The 25,302-nt window shown below is 46.5% G+C and overlaps 1 protein-coding gene across 4 annotated transcripts in view; it reads left to right on the top strand.

Moving 5' to 3' along the window:
* The window catches only part of CNOT3 (CCR4-NOT transcription complex subunit 3), a 1,293,124-nt gene that overhangs the window by 473,184 nt on the left and 794,638 nt on the right, over window positions 1-25,302 (top strand). For all 4 annotated transcript variants that reach the window (XM_069637964.1, XM_069637947.1, XM_069637956.1 and 1 more), the window contains exon 8: window positions 10,580-10,675. In XM_069637964.1, the coding sequence (XP_069494065.1) occupies window positions 10,580-10,675 (96 nt within the window). The remainder of the gene's footprint in view (window positions 1-10,579; window positions 10,676-25,302) is intronic.

The following is a 25,302-nucleotide window of genomic DNA, read 5'->3' as shown; positions in this document are numbered from 1 at the left end:
CATGTTCATCCCGCACCCTCTTTGCCAGAGGCTCCATAGCCATGGCGAAAATCAACGGGGACAGTGGACATCCCCGTCTCGACCCTTTCTGGATTGAGATACTGCCAGTAAGTTGATCATCAGCCACGTAGTGGGATTCTCATAGTTCGCTAGGACCATGCGGTAGAAAACCGGCCCACACCCCATTCAGCGCCAGCACTGAGAACTGTTGCCCCATCCTCCTACCCCATTCGATGGTGTTTATGGCTCTGCGTATGTTGTCATGTGTGGCGCCCCCCTCACAAAACCCGCCTGATCCTCATGGATGAGTTTGGGGAGTATGTTCGCCTGTCTTCAGGCTAGGATCATGGAGTACATTTTTCTGTCCCCATTCAACAAGGACATAGGGCGGTAGCTCGCACAATCTTTCGGGTCTCTATCAGGTTTTAAGAGGAGAACCGTGGTGGCTGGGCCTATATCCCCAGAGGTCTTCCCAGCGTCTCTGATATGAGAGTTTTGTTAAGGGGCTCACCAGGATAGCTTTAAACGTCTTATAATACATGTTACACAATCGATCATGACCTGGAGATTTGTGCCCCTTCATGGCCGTTATAACCTCTCCCACCTCCTCCGCCGAAATCGGCGCTTCCAGCACTTGGCTATCTGCATCTGAGATGGTGGAAGTGCCACTCGATCCAGAAATTCCACTTGTGCCTCGCTTTCTAGTTTGTCCCCCTTCAGGTTATCCATGTAAAATGACTGCAAAATGTCGGCGATCATTCTCCCCTCCCATCAGTTCCCCCCCGGGGTGTTTAAGCTGTTTAATGTAATTGCAAGCTTTCTGCTTCCTTAATTTGGCTGCTAAGAAACGGTTCGCTTTGTCCCCCTTTAATGTAGTAAGTCTGCTTAGTACGGAGTAAATGTTGAGCAGACTCCTGCGAGAAGTGTCTCTAGCTCAGCCTTAGCTTTCTTCAACACCCGCCAAGCCTTTTGCGACCCTTTGTCCTTAGTGTGCCTCTGCAGTCGCCAGTTTAGCTTCCAAGTCCCTCTTCATATTCTCCTTCCGTTTAAGGAAGTTTTCTGTGTGGGCAATGAACTCTCCCCGTACCACTGCTTTCTTAGCATCCCAGATTGTTCCCCAATCCACCCCCTGCATGATGTTTTCTTTGAAATAATTTTGAGGACCTCTTCTATCCCTGTCCTGAGGGTTTGATCATTAAGGAGCATCTTATTCAGACGCAATGGCCTTCAGAGGTTGGCGAGCTGAACCTTTGGTTCCACTTTCAGGAGAAACCGGTGCATGATCAGACACTGTACCCCTATATCCAACCCAGTAACCTGTGGGACCATAGTATCTGAGATCAGTACCATATAAATCCGGGAAAATCCCCTATGCACTAGTGAGTAATGAGTGCAGGTTTTGGCCAAGGGACGGAAATATCGCCGTGTTTCAATGAAAGTCAATTCCCTCCGAAATGTAGCTAGGGCTTGTCTGTGGATGTTATTCGCAATGGTAGCAGGAAGGGTCTTGTCCATGGTTGCATCCACTATGCAGTTGAAATCCCCCCCCCCCGTAAGAATTTGCCCCTCCCCCCCACTCCCACCCCCCATTCTGCCATTTTGGGCAGTAGCCCTAGTAGGAACCGGTCCTGTTTCTCATTGGGAGCGTAGATGGATACCAGCGTGACCAATTGTCCCATCAGTTCCCCTCCCAGCACCATATATCTGCCCTCCGGCTCCCTTTTTATTAATTGCCTCTTGAAGCTTACACCCTTGGCGAACAGTATGTGCACCACTTTCATTTTGGTTCCGCTGGAGGCAAAATATTGTATGTGGAAGGCTCTATGGCGTAATCAGTGGTCATCCTCGGGGAGAAGGTGTTTTTCTTGCAACCACACCATCGAAGCCTGAATATCGACAAGTCTGTTAATTATCGATTTCCGTTTTATTGGGGGATTCAGGCCCTGGACATTCAATTTTTATAAACGTCAAATCAGCCATTGTCAAAATTCAGGTATGGGCTACTAACGCCGTTGCAAATCCCACCAGTCCCCTTACTAGGTCTATCCGTGGTGCCCCAGCGCTCAACCAAAGATCCCTGTGTCCCAATTCCCCCAACATAACCCAACCCCAAAACTTTCAACACTAACAGTTACCACCATGGTATAACCAAGATGTATCTCCAGGTGTACAAACAACCTGGAATTGGGGTCCGAAACATCTCACCCTCCCCCCTAACCCCTCCAAACTCTTCTAGGCGAACTCAGCACATTGTCTCGCTGTGGCACCCTTTCCTTCTCCACCGCAGCGACCTCAATAAACCAGTTCTAAGTGCCGGCTCCCCTTCTCATGACGTTGCTACGTCGCTAGGGTCCGCTGCTTTAGTCTCCTTATTGTGGCCTCTCGGACTGGGCAACGCTGGCTTCCACCGTTCCCTCTCGAACCAATCAGATTCGTCCTTGCTGCCAGGTGGGGGACACGCCTTGTCCCTAGTCCCATCTGCACCCTCCTCCCTCATGAGATCCTCCATCTCTTCCTCCTTAAAGATTGTATAGCGTTGCCCCTTCCATTCAAACTGAAGCCCATTTGCAAACGCCCATTGATATCGCACCTTCCTTATTCTCTCCAGTCCGTAACTACCCTCAGGCGTTTCCGCTTCATGAGTGGCCTGGGCCAGATCTTGATATAACTGGATTGGTGTAGCACGAAAGCATATCTGCGCTTTTACGGGCCGCCTGCATGATCTCTTCTTTCAGCTGAAACGGATGTGTCTGGGTCAGCACATCTTGAGTCATGTTCCTGTTGAGCTGGTACTGTGTGCGATCCAAGACTATGTCCCTTCCGTCTTCTGAGCCCAGCACTTTACTTGCTTTAAGAGGTCTACCAGATACTGTTACAGGGCAGAGTCCGTCATGGGTGCGAATATTATTCCACCTGGACCTGTTTTCGGCGTCCTCTTGTTTGTTCTGGACGCGGTCCATTTGTTCTAATTCCAGTATCCTCCTGCCCATATCCTCCTGAAGCTGTCTTTGTTTGGCCACTGTTTCCACGTCATCAACTCTCCTCTCCACCGCCAGAGCGCCCTTTTTAAGGTCTGCTATGGACTTGGCCAGATCTTCGGTGCTGGGCATCTTTTTTAATCTCCCTTAACATTTCCAGTCCGATTTCCGTATAGGTGGATTTTCTGGCTCTCGTGATTCTTCCGCAGGTGGGGAGTGAATCTGCGCAGTTGCCTGTTGCATCTGAGCGTTTCTGCCGTTTGCATCAACGTCTTGATATTGCCAGAAGCTGCACCTTTATGCTTCACAGCCTGTTTAGCCATCTTCACACGCTTACCACAATGCCCGTAGGATCGACCAACTGCCCCTTCTCAGGACCACTCAGTCCCCAGTTATTCCAGATGGCTGTCCCTCTCAAAGGCGGCACCCTATGTTGTCTGCACCCTATGCAGTGCTTCTTGTGCTCTAGCCCCATTGACTCAGGGGTCCCTTTCCAGTTGTGCTTGCTACTCCATGGGTTGCCGCTACGGCCCAAAGTTAATTGAACTATGCCAGTTCATCTGGATTTCTCTGCGTGCCTGGTCTTGCTAAGGTTTTAGAGCTCCAAATACATGCCGGGAGTACCACACCATGCTGCTTCTAATCATTCAGGCTTTGTGCATGGTAAGCCTTGCCCACCACTTACTGCTGGGTAGGTTTCCAGCTTCAACTAGCATGCTGCCTCATTCTGCAAGCTCCCTTTTGCTGATCTGCAGCTCACTGGAACCTCCCGAGCCCGACCGCACTGTTCTTTCTTGGGGGTGTGAGGCAGGAGCCCACGTCGGGCATCGGATGCTCATTCCCGTCCCACAATCATGCCAGGGTTCCCTCCCACTTCTCCTTACGTCCGCTCGGAGGCAAGCAGGATATTCCTCCAGTAACTGGGTCATCTGAGAGTCATGTGCTTGGGGAGGGAGGGTTCTCCGCCCCCCCCCCCCCCATGCAGACCTCACTGCCCTGGTTCAGCCGGTGATGGGCGCTCAGCTCTCCGCTGCTCACTGCTTTCTGGGACAGCCTCCAGCACTGTCCGCTTTCCCCTGGGAGCCACCAGGGATCCAGTGGCTACCCACCTTCTTGTCCGCCCGATGCCAACGTGGACTGCTCCTCACGACCCGACTGTGATCTTGGCCGGGGTCCGCTGCCTGCTCCAAGTTCAGCCCATAACTCGTTCCAGGGGGCTCTTTGGCGCTTTAAACTTACGCCATCAATTCCTGGGGCATTCCGGTGCTTCAGGCCCGGCTGTTTAGTGGGATTATAAGGGAGGATATGGTCCCCGAGGAAAGGCTTGGAGCCTACCGAGAAGGCTCCTATAAGCGTCCCCGGCTGGCCACGCCCCCAAGACCCTGTTTTCTTTACCGAACCGTAAATTATCGAGGCGCTTGAATCTGCAAAGCCACCGGGCCGGAGTTTGTCCCTATTGGCCTTTTTAAGGACGAGCTGCAGATATGGGCTTTAGTAGGGCTGGGTGATGTAGACCAAAAGTCAGATCTATTTATTTTTGGGCTATAGCTCAGTATTGTTTGTGGGTTAAATGTTCAGTTGTAAGCCACCAACTGCATGTGAGATGTCACATACACCTTTCTATAAGGCATTTTACAAAACAAAGTGCAAATACAGGGTTCCTCTTCCCGTTTGAGAATATACACGGCTGTGTAAATATAAAAATGTAAATAAAAAATTGTAGTCCATGTAATAATGTGTGGACATATATTTCTGGAGCTTATGGATCTGCTTGGATCACAGGCTCTGCATAGCCAGACAGATTGTGGAAGTTGCAGAGTATTACAAGATTGGTTTTCTTAACTCAAACGTACGTAGAAATGGTGTTAGTAATGGTATCCCTGGTGTGATGTGTACTGTACCAATGGTCCTTCATGTGTCGAGGTCCCTCAGATTGTTTTTTTCTGCCATTGAAGTCTGTCGCAAATGAGTTCTTTCAGGCTGATGCCTTTAATTAGTTGAAAGTTTAATTGTAGACTCTTTCCTTTATTGTTCGACTTTGCCGCACGGCCAACAGACTGCTCGACTGCTTTTGGTGTACAACCTCACCGTCGATGACTAACTGATAAACCAGACAAGGCCTACACTGACCTTTTTGGGTTTCGGCCCATTACAGTAGGGAGAGAAGGGGAGGTTCTTCATTCTGACCTCTTTAGAGAATGCAAAGTCTGTAATCCCCTTCCCCTTTTTCTCGCCAATCTGCCCTTGTAAAGAATGGACAAAACTCCCTTTTAAATTTTGCCCTACTTGTCACAGAAAATTCCTGTGGAAGGACACACGCACAAGTGTGCAATTACTGTCTCCCGAGGGATCACCCCGGAAAAGTTAGTAAATCCTGTGATCTTTTTCGACCTAAAACTCTGAAGGATTGGCAGACCAAACGCTGGGCCGCTTAAGCCATGCAGGCCGGGGCCTCAATCGACGTAACGGAAGACTCCAGTGAGGGCAGTATAAGGATCATGATTGATGCCGAAGGCGAGCAGGGTTTATCGGAATCCCATGTGCGCGCCCCCGACTCAAAGAAGCAGGCTGGCGGTTCTGTGATGGAGAAGACACCCGGTGGCCAGAGCAAACACTCACAAAAACACTAAAAACATACCAAACGGGCGACTCTCGAATGTACCAGCAAGTGTCGAAACCATGCAGTGTCCACAGAGAAAGCCTCAGGTTCTTCACTGTCTTCTGGGCCATCGTGTACGCTTCTGCCTCACGACAGGCCTCCGTAACCGAAGGTCGGTTCGGACACCGCACAAAGGCCCTCCTTTCGCGTGCTGAAGAAAGGGTGTCGAAAGGCATTTCTGGGGACCCCAAGAAAACGCAGAAAATGGAAGGAGTTCATTAAGAAACACGCCAGTGCTTGCCTGCTTAAAGTAAGGTTGCTGAAAGTCACTAAATTCGACGCCTTTGGCCTAGAAGCACACAGGCTGCATTTTACCCCCCCTGTACTCTCTCCCAGGGGCTATGCACCACAAAGATCAAATTCCCTCCCAGGCCACCCCTGTCATGCCAGGCTTCCCACCTTCATATGACTATACACCTGAACAGTTCAATAAAATCTTAAGAAGGATTTCAGTTTTGTGGACTTTATGGACAGACACCCATACGCATGTCCCAATGCAGGAATGGTCCGCGAAATAATGGTCTCAGGCAAGTGGTCAGTGGGACGATCTAGTGGTTTAGGTACAGGCTCTTTGCTGGTGGTCCAGGATCAATCTGCTAAAAGGAAAACACTTTTTTGCGTTCCACCAGCACAAGCGATCCTAGCTACAGACCGCTCACTCTCTACTGCCCAAAGACACAGCAACTTCCTAGAACTCTTGACTCTTCAGGCCTTTTAGCAACCTCACATAGCTCAAACAGTGCAGGTCCTCCCAGACAGCACCACTGCCATGTTCTACCTGAGCAAGCAAGCAGGCACACACTGTCTGTCCAGGCTATTCCAAGAAATATGGAAACTAGCACTCAAGCGGAACATGTTCGTAAACTCAACATGCTTCAAGGGAACGCTAATCTCTGGCAGACACTCTTAAGCAAATACCCTCTACCAGAAGAACATGAATGGCAAGTCGACAGATATCCTAAACAGAACGTTCTCACAAACGGGTCACCCCCCATTAAACTTGCTTGCCACAAGCCTAAACGCATAATGCCCATACTTCGCGGCCAGGTTGCCCCAACCAGGATTCGAGGGGAATGCGCTGTGGATGAACTCAGCAAAATAATGCACACAATGCACCAGGAACAAGTAACACTAATCCTGGTTGCTCCCATGTGGGCGAGACAACATTGGTTTCCACATCTGTTCAAACTGGCAATGTGCGTCCCAATCAAGCTCCCCCGCCCTTACAATATGCTTACACAACACAAATGAGCGTCCCTCCACCCGGCCCTCAGTCTATGAACTTGGCAGCTTGGCTCCTGAAATTGTGGAATTCGGCCGTTTGAATCTTCTACAAAGGTGTATGGATATCCTAAAAGAGGCATGACAACCCAACACCAGACACTATTTTAGTAAGGGGAAGGGATTTGTGGTATGGTGCACGCCACAAACACTAAACCCAACTGATTGTTCTCCAGATAACATTCTACACTACATGCTTTACCTACTAGACTCTGGCCTAGTATTTAATAACATCAAAGTTCGTTTGGCGGCCCTGTCGGCTTACACCACTTGACAGAACTTGTCCTGATGGAAAGTGCCTGTCATTAAGACATTTATGGAGGGGTTAAAGAGACTATATCCCCCAATCTCCAATTCTCCCCTGGATTGGGATCTCAATGTTGTACTCTAAGCTAATGGGTTTTCCTTTTGAGCCTATGCACAAGGACAGCCTAAAACATCTGACTTACTAAACTGCATTCCTAGTAGCTATCCCCTCCATAAAACGAGTCAGTGAGCAACAGGCTTTGTCCATACAAAACCCTTTTTCATTATACACAAGGGCAAGGTTGTCCTCTGAACCCATCCTAGGTTCTCCCCAAGCTCATTTCAAAGTTCCATGTTAATCCATAGAAAATCCTACCTTCTTTCAAAATCCATCTAATTCAGCAGAAAGAAGCCTCTCTACACTTGATGTACGGAGGGTGGTCTTGTACTATGTGAACACAACTAAACCTCAAAGGAAAACAGACCAAGTCTTTGTTTCTTAGCACCTGGAAGGGAAGGCGATCACATATCAAAGAATGGCACCTCCATAGGGGTAGTTATGTGCATACAGCTCTGCTATTCCCTATCCAAGAAAGCCTTACCTTTCACCCCCAGGGCTCACTCTTCCAGAGGTACAGGATCTACCTTAGCTTTCATTACAAACGTCCCTCGAGACGCCATTTGCAAAGCTGCAACATCGAGTTCAGTCCATACGTTCAAACAGCATTATTACATTGACACACTCTAAAGCAGATTCACAGGTGGGACAAGTGCTCCTAAAACATCTTTGTTGCTGTACCTTCTCACCTCCTTCTCCGGATACTGCTCGCTAATCTATGCAAAGGATGTGATCTAAGCAGATCCACAAGCCTCAGAAGGGATACATTACTCACCGTAATCGTATTTCTGGTGCTTGTATCTGCTTAGATTCACATGCGCACACCCTTCCTCCCCTTCTGGAGTAGGTATTTTCTGGGTTATCACGGTTCCTGCTTTCACATCTGTCCTCGCGCTACACTTAATGCCACCTCATGTCAGAAACAGAGGTACCTCGACGCATGAAAGACCATGGTTACAGTACACGTCACACTGGGGAATAGTATTACGAACATACCCTATCTACGTCCATTTTCGAGTTTTGAAAACAAATCTTGTAATACCCCATCTTCCACTAGATGTTGGACTATGCGGAGAATGTGAGTCTAAGCAGATGCAAGCACCAGAAATACAATTACAGTTAGTAATGTATCCCATATATCTTGATGTTAACGATATTCTCTTATATCAATATTGAAAATATATCTGTATCTCAAACTCGATATAACGCCCAGCCCTTGGCTCCAGTACTTTCCAACTCGTGGCACGAAGCGGTAAAAGGTGGTAGGGAGTCCCTGGGAAACTGCTGCTCTTTTGGATGCTGTGGGCAAAATCTTGGCCAAGGTGGTCTTGAAACGCCTAAAACAATGGGCAGATTCCAACAAGAACATTAATCACCTTCAAGTGGGTTTTAGATCCAGTATGAGTATTATCGATCAGATCTTTTGGTTATTTCTATTTCTCTAGACTTATCCTGTCATAAAGAACGTAAAGGTTTACGTGGCCTTCGTAGACTTAAGACTGCTTTTGACCGGGGTTACTGCAACCACGTGGATATTTTGGAGTAAAAGGAATATACCAAACCTTTCATTTGTTAACCGCCTTCTTTTACTCTAAGGCAGTTGTGCGATGGGTGTTGGGCAGCGAAGCAACAGCTGAATTCAATGTTGAGAGAGGAGTGCGGCAGGGCTGTGGCCTTGCTCCGCTCCTCTTTAACATTTACATTAACAAGGTCATTTCTTTATTGATGGAGGGGCGTCAAGGGGGGAGAGGAGGGGCGGAATTGTCTTGATCCTCCTAGGTTGGGGAACAACCGTTTCCTTGCTCCTTTTTTCTTTGCCGTTGACGCTGTAATGTTAACCACTTCCCCTATGGGGCTTAGACATAACATAAACTGCTTTTTTCACAAATGCAGCCATCTTGGGTTGGAACTCGACAAGAGCAAAATGAAAGTGATGGGATTTCAGACAGAATTTACCAAGTTCTGTAGACTGGTTGTTGAGGTTGACTGATGTAAATTGGAGCAGGTTCGGTATTACAATTTCCTCGGACTGTGGTTCCACGAGAATGGCCTATGGCAAGATCAGCTTTTCAAATATTGCAATACTATGGAGAAGAACAGCAGTGTTTGCAAGCTTGCATTAAATCATGGTTGGAAATCAGTGTCTCAAGCTTTTGATATATATAACCTTTAGACCCTAACATCAGCCCTTTTCGGTGCACAAATGTGGGGCTATTTTTCAACTGCTCTTTTATGCCAACTGGCGAGAAGTCCCTCAAATTAGTGTTGAGGCTCCAAATAGTTCACCTACTGATTCACTCCACACGGAATGTGGAGCTCGCCCTATATCAGATATTTCTCTTTTTAGACCCTTGCTGTACTGGGCAAGAATTTGGAGCACCCCTGAATTGGAAGTATAGCGGCCTTATAGGCATCCTTTTTTCTGAAGGACGACGTTCATTACCCTGGGCGGTCCATGTCAAAAAAATGGCTAACGATGATAAACCTTCAATGTTTGTGGCTGGAGCTGCCAAAAACTTAATAAAAGAAGCTAGATCATAATATCTTGGGCGGCGAAAGAACTGTTGAGGAATAGGTTGGTGTGCTCTTGTTCGCTAAGTTCTGGACAGACCCATCTTCAAGCTAAAGTAGTGTCTTGGTCCGAACCATAATTGGATATTGCATTGCCAATTACTGCTTGCATGCTTTTTGTGGAGTTCCGTTGGCAATGCTGAAAGTGCAAAAATGTACGAGCAGTTGGGGTGAGCCTGTCGCTGCTACTTGCCCAGTTTGCAATATTAACGATTAAACAATCCTACAGTCTCTGTTGCTTGGTAGTGGTTATAGAGCACTGAGCTGGATATCTATTACAATGTTTTGAGCTGTTAAAATCTGTCACACTCATGAGGCAGTTACTTTCTGTAGGGCAACAACTGGCCTCCATATTGTCCTCTTCCCCAAAACAATTTTTAATGCATCATACCTGTGTACCACACCAGTGGCTTTGTTGTAGTACAATTAGTAAGCATTAGCAGGATTTTATATATTGTTATCCACTAGGTTACGTTTCCTGTGCGGTCATAATTTTAATTTTGCTTATTTTATTCAACAGAAATTTGTATGACTGTTTTTGCAACTGGTGTCTTTCATGCTTTTTTATGTATGGGTTATTGTATTTTAATGTACATGTTATTGTGTCCTTTTGCGAATGACTTGATCGAATAAAACTTTTATGACTAGAACTGATTCAGGTGAAACCTGAATGGTTGAGGTGGCAAGATTGTTCCACACATTCATTTTGGCCTTTCATCTCAACAGAGCACGATAGATGCACTGAACATGGGGGTGGATCAGTTTGAAAGCGAGGTGGAGTCGTTATCTGTGCAGACACGCAAGAAGAAAGGAGACAAAGATGTGAGTTTCATCATCCGCTCTGCTTTATTTGGGTGGGATTGAGAGGGAAAGCTAACAATTCAGTTGATTGAGATCAAGAAAAAAACATTGTCAAACTTTATTTTGGGCATGTGCAATTTTGAATAGAAAATTCAAATCAAGAAATAGTAACTGCAAATTTGTATTTCCCATAAACAAAAATCTAAATTCCTGTTTAATTTACATTCTGTTGACATCGAAACCTAGTACTGGCCAGTTTTGTCTTTCTGCCGATTGGCGCTCTAAAGGCTTTGTGAATGGCATTCCAGCTATTAGTCACCAATAATAATTCAGCAGAGAAGTGGAAAAGGACTTTTGGAATGGGTCCTAAATTCTTGAAATAACTAATGGATAGGAATAGAAAATGTCAGCAGACATAACTGATGTACCCACTTCCATGTAATTGTTTATTTGTAGAGCGCTTATACACAAGTGTAGTGCTTCAAAGCAGGAAGGGAACAAGGGAGTACAGTACATTCTTAGGCCTTGAAGATTACTAATGTTTTACAACAATAGCAAGCATGCTAGGCCAGAGGCAGATATACTAGTGAAGTGCTTGACAAAGAGTTTGGGGAGGAGGGAGAGGAGCATACAGGTCAATTAACTACGGTACTGGCCTGGCCACGTTTCAGGTTGCTTGGTCATTGGTCATCCAACGCGCCTATTCATGAGTATTTCAAACATGCCCAAGCTACAGAGGGAGGACGGACTGACAGACTTGCAAGGCCTAGTACATTCAAGGTTGTGCAAGTGTGCATAACAGGAAGCGCAAGGGAGTGGAAGGAGGACAAGTGCGCCCAGTCCAGCAGGGGCCTTGGTTAAGCGCAGAATGGGTGCCCCCTCATGGAGCAAATTGCAGTAGTGCCAGGAAGAGTGTGGAGGCCCGGAAGCAAATGCAGGACTGGCAGGTGATCCTGGGACTGTGAGGCTCTGGAGGTGCACCAGGCGGCCAGTTGGCTAAATGAGCAGGTTGGGGAAGAGAAGGAATGGGGTAAAGAAGCAAAGAGAAAGGAGGTTAGCAGGGGAGAGGAGGAAGAGAAGAGGTAGGTTTTGATGAGTTTATGGAACCTAAGGAGGTCCTGCTCTAGACGGAGAGGTCAGTAGGCTGTTCCAGAGGGAGGCACCTGCAGAGGATAAGGATCTACCCCCAAATCTCTGTTTAGAGAAGCGGCTCACTCGCAGAGTTGGAGGAGGCTGAGCGCAGGGCTCTAGAAGGAGAGTATTTGGGAAGTGTCTATGCAGAGGGACTTGAACTTTATCCTTGCAGCCACGAGGAGCCAGTGGTGTGATTTTAGCACCGGAGAGATGCAGTTCCTGTGCAAAGGTAGAATACCTCTGAGGAGGTGCAGCTGGTAGTGAGACTTTTTGGACATGTCTGAGATGTGAGTTGAGAAGGAGAGAGTAGAGTTGAAGGTGAGCCCCAGGTTTTTTGCCTCACTGGTGGGTTTGGGCACAGAACCAAGGGAGGCCGGCCAGAGTGAGTTGGAAAGTGGGATCAGGGTTCCCAATGAGGACGATCTGTCTTGCTCGCGTTAAGGCAGAGATCGTTAGCAGCACACCGGACTGATTTGCGGATAGACAGTCGCAAATGAACCAGAAGGAAGAGGCCGAGGGTAGCCTAAAAGAGTAGTGTCTCATCCGCATACCCTGAAAGTTGGAGGTGAAGGCGGAGATTGTATGCTAAAGGGCCATGTAGACATTGAAAACCCAGGGGGATAGATTAGAACCCTGGAGACACCACACATAGAGAGAGTGATGGCGGAGAGAAAGAGCCCAAGTTCCACCTGGGAAGGATGGGCACGCAAGCCCCTCCAGGGCCTGATCTGAGGCAGCCAAGAACTGGTTTTTGAAGGGATTGTGTCCTCCGACTTATTCCACATCTATGACAGTAATCACCACAGCTGTGCTGATTACTGTCATAGATGTGGAATACGTCTGAAGGAGCATCCCATCGAAAGAACGTTACAGGTAAGAAAGTAACTTGTTCATCTGTCCTGAAAGGCAGAAAATGTGAGAAACTGGATCATCCCTTAAGGTACAAGGAAAGAACACCATGAGTGCCAAGTTTATTAATTCAAGACAATTAAATGCTATGAAATGGGCTGAATTGCGGTCTCCTGTCACGTGAGCCAAGGATGAAAATAGGAGTGGAACATGCGGACCAGAACTGCGATAAGAGTGTACCCATACTACCTTATATTCCCAGAGAAGAGAAACTACTGCAAGGCCAAGTTCAAGGACAGTCTGGCAGAAGGCATGAACGATGAGCGATGTGGGCAATTTGGGTGGGGAGGTGAAGTCAGGTTCACCCCTTGGCACCTGGGTTTGAGCTTATGTCCTGCTAGTGGGCCGGATGTTCCAGACATGGCATGAGTGTGCCAACCAATTGTAGAGGGCCATTTAACAAAGGGCCTTTTAGTTGGAGAACTAATAGTATTCTGTGTACTTAAGTGTTGAGGATGACTTGCACTAGAGGAAGGCTTAAGTTGTCCACCTGACAATAGATGCCCTATCACAATCCCAGTCCCTATAGAAAGTATACATAGATGTTCCCTTTGAACCAACCACAACCCCGCAAAGGCTTTTCTTATTTGCCATGTAGTATGACGTCATGTATGACACATTTTTAATATAAAAGACTGTGTTTATGCAAAAAGCATTTGAGAGCTCGAGCGAATGTCCGTTGTAACGTCCTGATTTAGACAATTGATATTTAAACAGTCTGATGGGACTGTGCCAACTTCCTGAGTCGGTCTGATTATTTGGTGTAAGAATTACTCTGCATCCCATCCGTTGCATGATGTGTTACTGATTAAGGACCTTATGTTCACTTGGTAGCAATGTCGGATGGTTCAGACCTGTCGACCTAGTAAACTCCAGACTTTCGAATGATCGGGCGTCCTCCGCCATCTAGCCGGCAGATCGCAGGGTTTCCTGTGGAGAGCAGCCGAATAGCAAACTTGCAAGAAAAACAAGACGCTGGGCATGATCACTCCTTGACGAAATCCCTGCCTGGTTTCCACAGGCGCTTTGGGGGCGGAAGGCGAAAGTGGTCGGTTGGAGGAGACGATTCCAAAGCTCTCGAGTCAAACGATCGAATGGTGAGTAGATTGGCAAATTAAGGGAACAAAGTTGTGGTCATTTTAAAAGTAACAAGACTAACGGGATATATTGTGTAAGGAGATGGAAGTAACGCCTAATGAGTCCTGACTCAAGGAGTACAGAAGAGGTAGTCTTACTCCAGTCAGAGTCTCAAGGATAAGTATGGACCGGTCCATATAAGAAAACAAGCTAAACTCTGTGATCAGGGTATTGATTGAGGGCGAGGAGAATAAAAGTTGATCACCGTGGTTTAAATGTGTAAAGTCGACTAGTTTGTCTTGTTTGTCTGAAGTAGGAATATTGAGGAGGCAGTAGAAGCTGTGAAATTGTTGAGAAGAATTGCAAAGTTATAAGCAGATGTCTTGGTGAAGAAATTGGTTCCAATTCAGAGACCGGTAGACCTAATTGAAAAGGGTAGAGGTTTGAGCTGCGATTTTTGGAGCACGCTCATATTTGTTGTTTTAAAAGTATTGAAAAGCATTGAACCTGGTAAGCATTGACAGTCAATTGAGACTCGTCACAATGGGAGATATCACTCCTCTGATGCATTTATGTAAGACATTGCCAAGCACATACCCAAGCTCAAACAATATAGTGGGGAATGGGTGAAGGGTATGGCAGATGAGATGTTCATGCCATGGCCACAAGGGTAACGCTGTCAAAAGCGGTATTACAGCACATGACCACATATCTGCACGCTGCGTACAAGGGGAAGAAATTTGAGAAAAGGTTAGCTATTTAAAAGCTTTGGAAGATGTATCGGGAAGAGAGGGACGATCTGCCACCTAAGGAGTGGATTCTTAGCCAACGTAAGGAAGACTGGGTCAAGCCTTCTGCTCCCCTCACTTCGCCAGAAGTGAAGGGTGTTAATATGGAAGATGAAGGGTTGTATCCCTTGAGGTAACTAAAGGCGGCGGCAGGGTATAGTAATCCGATATACGAACCGCCCGCGTATATCAATGATGATCGTTTAGAGGAGAGTAAGAGAAAAGAGGAGATCTTTAAGATCATACAAGACGAGGAAATGAGAAGTGAGCAATTAAATGTATCGACAGAAATAGAACGGGAGATTACAGATGGAAAGGAGAGAAAGATAAACAGATGAGAACGTTTGTGCAGAATGAATGGATGCGAGGACAGATATTACTCAAGTTAGATGAGGAAAAGCATTGAGGAAGTAAGGCAAAGAGAAGAAAAAGATGAACAGGATAGAAAAGACGGAACATGAAGAAAGATTGAAGGAAGACGAACTTAAAAGAGTAAAGAGCGGCGAGAACAGACGTATCAGGAGGAGCAATAAAAGAGGAGGGCAGAAGAAGCAAAATAAGACATCAGGCAAAGAACAATAGAAGATGGGGACAGACGAGAAAGGAAGAGAGGAGAAAGCGCAGAATGCGGGGACAAAAGAATACACAGAAGAGCAAGAAAGCAGAGCGGGAGTGAAGAGATGAGACAAGAGGAGAGAATTAGAAGAGGCAAGAAAACAAAGGGAATTAGATGAAGAGTTGGAGCATAAGCGACAATGGGAGCTTGATATTAACTGCATTCAAAAGCAGCTAATGGAAACAAGTCCAACAATACAATGGGACAGAATAGTTGTTAAAGGGCGCAACGACAGTAACGCTATACGAAGAGAACTTTGACATGAAGTATCGGAGACCGGATCGATATGGCCTATCAGGAATTAAAAGGAGGTAGCAAAACTGGAAGCAGAGTAAAGGGAGAACAATCCCCAGCATTTCAATTACAAATCAAAGGGAATCCATTCAGTCTCGAGCATAGAGCCTTAAGCAGACTGACCTTAGATGGGGTGAAGGGGACTTAAAGTCACACTAGTTGGGGATTAGACATGTCAGACGAGGAGAGAGAATTCCTCTGTGGGGAAGAGGGAGGTGGCGTATGTGCCCCTGAGGGAAGCCTGCAGACGGACAAGTAAGATGGTCGGATTTGGAACAACCAAAGGACCGGACGCCAGATCCCAAAACAAATCCAGAGCGCCCCTGAGGGCGATCGCATAGTGAGAAGGGAGAATCACTCCATATGTGAGCAGTTTAAGATTGTTACCAGCGAGGAAACAATCAGGAACAATCTTCCCTGCCATGGATAGGCAGACGATGGGAGCCGAAGAGTATGTTCCTTGGCCACAGATGAACAAGTATAATTTAAGATGCAAACTCCTGAGTTTGACACCTGGTGCGGGGAAAATGGATTTACGAATTAGAAAAGAACACTCGGATAAACACATTGACTATAGGAGACATTAAGGGTCTCTTGGCAGCCATTATTGGAGAGAGAGCGCGATGACACATGGAAGAGAGCAGGTTATTGAAGTGTGGCCACACAGAACACAGTGCACGATGTAGTGCCGCTTAACAATTGCAACGCAGATGTTTGGAGGGCTGAGTGCAGTACCCTGACGCATCAGATATGGGTGAAATTATGACACGTAAGATGAAGGAAGATGGAGACCCTATTGCTTACATTCAGGACATTCAAGAATGTTGGACTCTTGAAATGAGAGAGCAGTGGGAAAAAAAACTGTGGCATTATTTTACCACATTCTATATCAAGGGTTGCCCGAGCAAGTGCAGAGACAAATGAAGAAATTAGTGGGGATGGAATCCAAACCGTGGGCTGATACAGTTGACAATAGTACATCACTGTCTGCTATTGCCAGAGAAAAACAAGAAGAAAGATTAGGCTTGGAAAGCTGAGGAAGCCAAATCAATTCAGATCAATATGTCAAAATATTCCACAGAAGAAGCGGTATTGACAAGCAGAGAAGGGCTAGTGATACAGCAAGCAGTGGGTGCATCACAGGCGAATAATCAGCACCCGATAAACCAAGGAGAAAATGGGTTCATGCCACAAGGCAGAGGTATGGGATATAGAGCAAGAGGTGGATTTGAAAATGTGCAAAATAAGAATCAGAATTTGCCAGGAGGATTAGACCAAGAGGGACTAGTCAGGCGGTCTCCTCCTGTAGTCTCCTCCTGTATGTTGGAATTGTGGAAGAGTAGGACACATTGCACGCTTATGTGGGAGCCAAGGGAACGTACAGAATCGGCAATTCACAAGAGGGGGACAGCTTATCCTCCACCAAATAGCACACAAACTAGGGAAGGATTTGCCCAAGATCAGACAATGTATCAGGCACAGGTGCCGCAAATCCAACACACAGCAGCCACAGTAAGTACAAATGAATCCACCACAAGGGCAGTCGCAGCACACCCTTATGCAGTTGCAGCAGTATACAAACACAGGACAATTACTGACGCCTAGAATAGGAGGTGCCATTTGATAGGCAAGATTGGAAGTAGTATCCCAGTGGGAGATTACACCAACCGTGTCCTATTGGCAAGAGATACCCAGCTATTGGTATAGGTCTGTACTACACAAGTTGGTAGTAACTGAGCAGCCAGACTTATCTCAAGAGGGGTAATTGTGAGCTGAAGAGATGCAACATACAGGTTCACAATGACAAGTATTCAAATAACACTCATACTTCAGGTTTTCAAGTAAAAAAATTATTTATTAAAGTCGCTTTTAAAATAAATCTTCTTTTGAAGGTGCAATATGCAACAATAAAATACATTTCAAAAATACACTTCCTCAGTTCTCAGCTAAGTAAGTAGATGCCACTTTTGGATGTCATACACACCCACATCCTACACCCTGAGGTGACTTCAATTGCTAATACACTGTGAACATTGATATATCACTTTAACACTTAATGCAATACTGAGGTTGTGGAAAAATAAAAGGTTAGGTAAGGAAACAAAGGTTAACAAGTTCTATTAACAGGTGATTACTTTACAATCCCAATTCCCAGCAATATTAGTAACTTATGGACCACATATGAGGGACAGATGAACACATTAGACAAAGAGTCAGAAAAGTCTGCAGGGAGCCAGGACAGCCAATGGCAATTGACCAACGTCTAGGGGAGCTGAAGCACTTCTCGAAGATGGCAAAAAAGTCTTGCACAATGTTATATAGATGGTTTGTACGAAAGAATCACTGTTGGGACACAAACTGTAAGGCTTGTGAAAAGCAACGATGCAAGCAACTCTGCAAAAGGGAGCTACTGCAGTTCTCCATTGAGAGCAAGCAAGATACAGGCAACAAGAGGTAAGTACCCCTAGTTAAGACAGTACCTTAAGTCTGAAGAAAAAGGATCCAGCTGGCTTCTGTTCTTGTTGCAGTCCTGCAGTTACTGTTATTGGGCCTCAGTCGTGGGGACAAGAGGGAAGACTTCTGTAGGACTCTTGCACTGCAGTTCGAAGGTCAGCAGCGTTTGGGAATGAACTTCAGAACAGCGGCACTTCGCAGTTTCAGCTGCTGGGAAATAGCACCACTGTGGTTCTTAAACACCTTGTGGGCTCCCCTTGCTTTTGGGGTCTCTGAGGTGGCTCAGTCTTGGGTCACCCTGCTTCGGGAGGGTCTTCGGGATCTTCCCGGAGCTCGGGTCCGGCTTAAAGACGATGCACTCGTTCCTGTCCCCTGGCACTCTGTTCCAGCAGCAGCAAAGAAGCAGAGCCAGGAGAGGGAGGGGTTCCAGTCAAGTTCGTCTTGGGGTCATTTGGTCACACCAACCCAAGTTAAGAAGTCATCCGTTCTGGGCTTTTCTAGTGGATAAGAAATTTGGAGCTTCAGCACTGCAGCTGGGCTTCACCAGGCAAACCAACGGCCCATGAGGGTGCAGGTGGGTGCATCAAGCTTCCCTTCAAGTTTCTTCCTTGGTTCCTTCATCCAGTGGTCGACTATGCCTTCTCTCCAAGAGACGTTCCCTTTTTTGCTAGTTTCTTCCTATAACTCCCTTCGCAGCCTGTCGCACAGCAGGGTGGCTGTCCTCGAACTGAACAACTAGCCAATCACCTTTGGCTGCATTGCTTTAACCAAGGAGACTAAGCACAGGGAGATTCTTGAGGAGATCCCTGTCGGACACGCTGGAGCCAGAGGCGGGTTTCAGCACTGAAGCCTGCCAAAGACAAAACGAACAAAAGGACCAAACCTGGTTTGGCGCGCAGAGTAAAACACAAATACCTTACAAGCATGAAATGGCGAAAAAAGACCAGGCCAATTTTGACGCGGTGGTAACGCACTATGTTAGACAAAATTAAACAACTGCCACCAGCCATTAAATGTAGTGAGGGTAACCTACATTTTTTTACAGGAGTTAGTAGGAAATGGGGCTACTAAGTGACCCCCAATACTTCCACATAACATGGGTTGTAGTGTACCTACATAGAAAAAAACAGGCAAGTAAAGTCAATTTCAATTTACTACTCTTGGGAACAGTAGTTAACCCAAGAGAAGTTATGTAAACCTTAAGAAAAATACAAAGGACTGTTCAGTGATACTGCACTGAAGGTGCTGTGTGTCACAATACAAAAGGTGATGCCCATGGAGTTTATCAGACTCCAAAAGAAACAGTCAAAGTCAGATAAATACATGCTTGTGAGGAAAAAGGTCTCACTTGCTCCAGGATCAAAAAAATGAAAAGTCCTAAAGTCCAGCAAAAGAGCTGTGGGGTCTCTAAGGTTGAGAGAATTGGCACAGAAATGAGAATTCTCGCTTAGTGGGAGGGAATCCTTTCACAGGTCCTGGGGTATGCATATACCCACAATAGGACAGCTCACAGGGTGACTAATTGTGACACCAGATCCCCAGGAGGAACCAAGGGTCGATGTGACAGTAGGAGGCAAATCTTTTTCTTTTCTAGTAGACACTGGAGCTACTCGCTCATGTATACGAGAGGAAAAATATCCAATGTCGGGAATTGCCATGAATGCTCAGGGGTTCTGTGCAACTACAAGTAGAGATCCTATTGCTGATGAATTGCCAGTGTCTATCCGAGAGTGTGACATGCCTGTTCCATTATTGTATTCACGACTAGAAACCAGTTAACATTTTGGGAAGAGGTTTAATGACAAAACTTAACATGACAATTTAATTTACTGACAAAGGGATAGTGTGTTCCACTTCTGCAATACATTATTCAAACATGGGTGAATTGTTACTGGTGTTCACAGGGCAAGTGGCTCTGCGAGGTGTGCCTGTAGAGCCCGAGGTTTTTCTTCATGGATGAGTATTCTATTAACATGGCTATCTGGCTTAGTGGAAAACTATGAATACCTGACAAATTCTTGTTCAGACCACAGACACTAATGGACAAAGAGGGGGGAGACAGACTATCCCTCTAGAATTGGAAGCTGCCATACTTGAAGGAACCGATGACTAGGGTAGACCATGGAGGACCGTGGTGGCTCTCGAAGAGGATACATGTTGATTGATATTGCTGACAATTACATGTTTAGAGATGATCCAACAGACAGAGCCTCACTTACTGGAAAGGATAGAGAAAAGAGAAGTTCCACAGAGAATGACAATGTGGCAGCGGCCAGCATTTTTTGCAGAGGACTTGGAGAAAGTGCAAAGCGTCCTATGGACTGTTACATGTTACATTTCAGTTTCTACACTCTTGGTTTCTTGAGATTCATTGGATTCAAATAGACTGGCCTAAAGACTTGCTTAAGCACTGGCCTAACAACTAACCTAGATTGAAGCGATGTTGCAGAGTACAGCTGATCTGTGGAATGCCGGCAGGCCTCTGAGATGGGAATGAACAGCCCTCCCTTGAGAAGTACACAGTTCTGCCGCTGCTGTGTCATGTCCCAAGGCTGCCAGAGGCTGCCATGCAAGGACAGTCTGATGTTACGAAATGTGCTTTCTTTTTCCCTTTTCGGTGAAATGTTATCATACGTCTTGTTAATGGGTGGAGAATAATATGTAGCTTCTGCATTGTACATAAGGATGAGCCAGGCCTGGGAGGGGCAGAACCGAATGCAGTCCTCCCAAGCACTGGTGAGGCTAAGCATTACAATGTTTTTCACCCCACTTCTGGTCTTTGTGTATTAATTGTGTCCAAGTGACGAGTGCCTGGAATGCCCGAGAGGCTTGGGGGTGCTGGATGAGCACTTGGAGGATTTATCCAACTACAGACACATTTCAATATCCCGTACATTGCCAAACTGCTAGAAATTTACGTTTACAAAACAACCCAAGAATTCATAGAGTACTGCCTACTAGACCAGGCACAAGTTGGCTTCAAACCAGTGAGGGGAACGGAATCGGCTCTACTCTCAATATGGGACGACCTAAAAGCAAACGCAGACTAGGACAACAGCACCGCCTTGATACTTCTAGACCTATCCGTAGCATTCGACAGTCAACCACGACATCCTCATAACGAGACTAGAAGCACTGGGAATAACAGACACCGCCCTACTATGGATCAAATACTTCCTAAGAAACATAACGGAAATCATATGAATGAAACCTTTCAAGTGCAACCCAAGAGACTCCACATGCGGAGTACCACAAGGATCCTCTTTCTCCCCGCTCTTATTCAACATCTACCTATCTCTGTTAATCAAAATCATCAGAAGACATGGACTAGCTTGCTACAAATACGCCGACGACACACATCTTCAAAATCCAAGACGCCCGAGAAAAAAACACACTAGAGAACTACCTTCGTGATTTTATTCAATTGGATGAACTTGAACCACCTCAAAATTAACCCAGACAAATCAGTTAAATGATAGTCACAAAAAATGGAGGAGACATCAACTACATCCCTTGGCCAAGAGAACTCGCCAGGACCCCAGCCCCATCGTCGATTGTGAAAGAAAAAAAAATAAACCTGCGGGTCCTGGTGGACAACAATCTCACTCTAGAGCCACAAGTAAACGCTCTGCTTAAATACTTCTCTCTGCTGTGAGCGGCAAAAAGAATCCTGTCATTCGCCAACAAAACACTTACCATCATCGCTCTGGTCATGTCCAGAGTTCATTATGCCAATAGCCTATACCTGGGTATTCCTGAACATCTTCTAAAAAAAACGCATACAAAATGCAGCAGCCAGACTCCTTCTCAAACTACCCCGAAGAGCACACAACAAACCCGTGCTAAAAATACTACATTGGCTACCAATAAAACACATAAAATTCAAATCAATGTGCATCACGCACAGAGCAATACACAACCAAGGCGCTAACTTCCTGAGAGATAAATTACGCCTAAACCAGCAGACCAGAGCGCTCTGATCAAGCAACGTTGTCCGCCTGGAACCGAAACCCTACAACAGAAGAAAACTCATAGGATCCTCCTTTTCTCACCAGGCATTGAAAACTTGGAATGACCTACCAAAGAACATACGGAACACAGGAAACCACGTAGCATTCTGAAAACTGCTCAAATCCTGGCTCTTTACTGCGTGATTAGACCACTCACAAGAATGCCCACACAGCTAAAACAACGATGAATAAAGATACTGATCCCTGTTCCAACCGAACACGAACAGAATCCAAGGAACGCACTCCACGACATACCATAAGACATGAGAAATAGCCATAAGAGGAGGACACTAAAGACTGAACACAGACCAAGACGCAAGCACTTGGACGACTCATCCATAGCACCCCGACCTGTATCGCACTGAAGCACTGGCAGACAAACTCGCATAGATAGTAGGGAAAGAGGACACCACAACTCCACCCCTGACACCCAAGGAGAACAGATAACTCCAATCTCGCTATGCATAGTTCATTAGAATACACCACTGTACTTAGTTCAATAGAATACAACAGGGAGTTGTCAGCGCTAAATTCTCAATAGTAGGCCTTCCTCCCACAGTACAGGAGACTCAGATCTAGTGTGTTCTGGGACTGTACTAAGTTGTTAAATTGTCTCTCGAATCCAGCTGGGTATGGTACTATACTCAATTGGTCTGTTATGCGTAGGCCTCTCTCTCCCACTATGCAGGACTCTCAAATCTAACGGTTTTCGCACCATGCAGGATTCCCGAAATCTAGGCATTCCACCAAACTGAAGGTTAGCTGCAAAACTTAACCCACTGACCAAAAAGCTCAAACTGTCTGCGTACTTGACGCACTCAAAAAAATCGCGCAACCACCTCTCGCACCGCAAGCTGCATGCACTTGACCACACCGCAACAAAACAAGCCGCACCAACAGCACACGAGGACTGACATCGCTCCGATACTCCCACCAAAGCTCGGCGCACAGTGCATACCGAGATTAACCTGCCAACAGAACACCACTCCTCTCACTATCCTACTCCCTCTTCACCCTACTAACCCATCCTGCCTTCTCGTTTGCAGATCTGCCAGAGCGCCTGGGGACCAACTCCGTTGGTGACGGTGCGCAGTACAAATATCTCTAACATTTAACATATAAGTCTGGGGCGAGGGCGGTGCTGGAGTTGTTAAGGTGCATGGTGGACAATTGAAATGTGGTCCCCCAGTCGGTACCAAGGAAGGAGGTGGGGGTTGCCCAGGAACAGCAGTTACAAAGGGTACTGCAGGGAAGGGACAGGGGAGATGGTGCTGGACTACAAACCAAGCACAAAGATATCACAAAGGGGATAAAGGTAGAGAGGGATTGGAGACCTTCAGATTTTGCAGTTATGCTTACACAAATGTTCATGAGGGTCACAATATGGCGGCTGTTTCCAGGCGAGATTATGAGGGTGGCGGAAGGGAATGGAGAGGAAAAGTTGAGGCATACATTCTGAATGCAGCTGATGACGCATGGCTGAGAATGAGAAAAGCAGTGCCTGTTAAGGATAGTTAAGAGGGAGAGCACACAGAGGGGCAGGAATGTGAGGTGGTAGCACCAGTGCCTGTGGGGGTTGGGGTGGATGACACAGAAGGCTGTGTGTGGTGGCTCTATGTATTTCCAATAAAGGGTATGAAAAGGAAGAGGGGGAGACACAGGCTGGCTGGGTCCCGGAGGAGGCAACTGTGCAATAGAGGGGGCGGGAGGACAATTTGGAAAAATAAGATCCAATGATGGATTTGGTGAATGGGGTTCTGACAGCATGAGGGACAGGGGGAGGCATTCCCGGACAAAGCGGCAAGAATAAACGATTTCAGATGGACGGGTGACTGTGCGCGGTATGCACCTTACACTGGGCAGTGAACAAAATGCCAGTGGAAGGTGTAGTGTTAGGCGAATACATGTCAGATTGTCAAATGACAACAGAAGGCTTTCAAGGCATGTGCACCAGAGGACATTGACAGGCCCACATATAAAGAAGGTGGTCAGTGTCAGCGTGACTTAATAGTGTTTGGGGGGTGGGAAGAGCACAGTATGGTGGTTTACAATCAGTGATGTTGGCTCTGGGAAGAAAGAATTGATGTGGAAAACACTCGCAAATTTGACTTTCAGGGCAACCCAAATGGCAGTTATAAAACACACCCAAATTTGACTTCCAGAAACAACCCAAATTGTAATGTCAAGGCTACATTGGTGAAAGAAATGAGGTTAAGAGTTAGAGGCAGGCGCTGAGCCTAGAGCATTTGATAGCGTACAGGGAGACCAGTTGAAGCTAGCAGAGGGAAGAGTGAAAGACCATGATGGGAATAAAAAGGGTAAGCACAAGGATGAAAATTAACGCATGGGGCGGGAGGTACAAGAGTCTTAGTTGTCCAGAATCATGCCTGTGAACTGACGGGACCCGGGAGGGTCAGGGTGTGGTACTGGCTTCATGTAGCAAACTTACAGTGGACGGGGAAGCTGACGGGGGCCTTAGAAGTGGGCCTTAGAACAACAGGTCGGCCAAGCCTGCCGGTCCCCGGTTGGCCAATAAGGCTGGCCAAGTGGCCAATCACAGGACAGATGAAGCTGGAAAGGCCCAGAGAGGAAGCCACCGTTACAGGGAAAATTTGGTGGCCATTTTGAAAAAACACTGCGGCAAACAAAGGCAGATTGAACTAACAGGGATTTAAAACACAGCAAAGTGCAGCAGTCCAAGCAAGGCAATAAGTCACCAGATGATCCACACAATCAATAAAAGCCACTTTCTTTTTCCAAAGTATTTTTCATCTATTGGCAAAATCGAGTTGCAAAGCAAGTGCTTGCTTTTTGGAGATATCAATTTGTATTTTTCCCCAAAGTACCTTCAGTTGGTGAGGCTCGAGCAAAGTGAAGAAAGCAGCCAGGCTCAGGTGGAATGGGGCAGTTGCAGAATCGGGACGCTTCACCGTTAGCAGATGCAAGGCATAGGTTTTCTTCTGCTTATCACCCACAAGCTAACAGATTGTGAGAAACCCAACGGCTTCTTTAAAGAAAGGATTGCCAAACTCAAATTGACATTGACATTGAAAAAGGGATGGCTATATTGCCTGCCCTTAGCTTAATATGCCCTAAGGAACCCGCCAGGTTCACACCACCACTTCACACCCCATGAACTAGTGACTGGGAGGCAACTGACAACGCCTCTTACACCTCCATCGAAAATTAGAAGTGATGCCCGGAGTACAGCAAGAAAGTTAGGAAATGAGTTGCGTGATTATTTAACATTTATGCCTGGTAGTATCTCTCTCATTTCAGATCAACTCAAGCGCCGGGGGGGATTCCAGGTGGGTGGGGGGTTGGGGGTTGGATGTAATCAGTCTCGGAACACATATGAAAACCATT

Source organism: Ambystoma mexicanum, chromosome 1q, assembly GCF_040938575.1.
Source record: "Ambystoma mexicanum isolate Mex_15411 chromosome 1q, UKY_AmexF1_1, whole genome shotgun sequence".
Lineage (NCBI taxonomy): Eukaryota > Metazoa > Chordata > Amphibia > Caudata > Ambystomatidae > Ambystoma > Ambystoma mexicanum.
The sequence above is the reverse complement of the archived record's forward strand: the minus strand, read 5'-3'. Positions and strand labels throughout refer to the sequence as shown.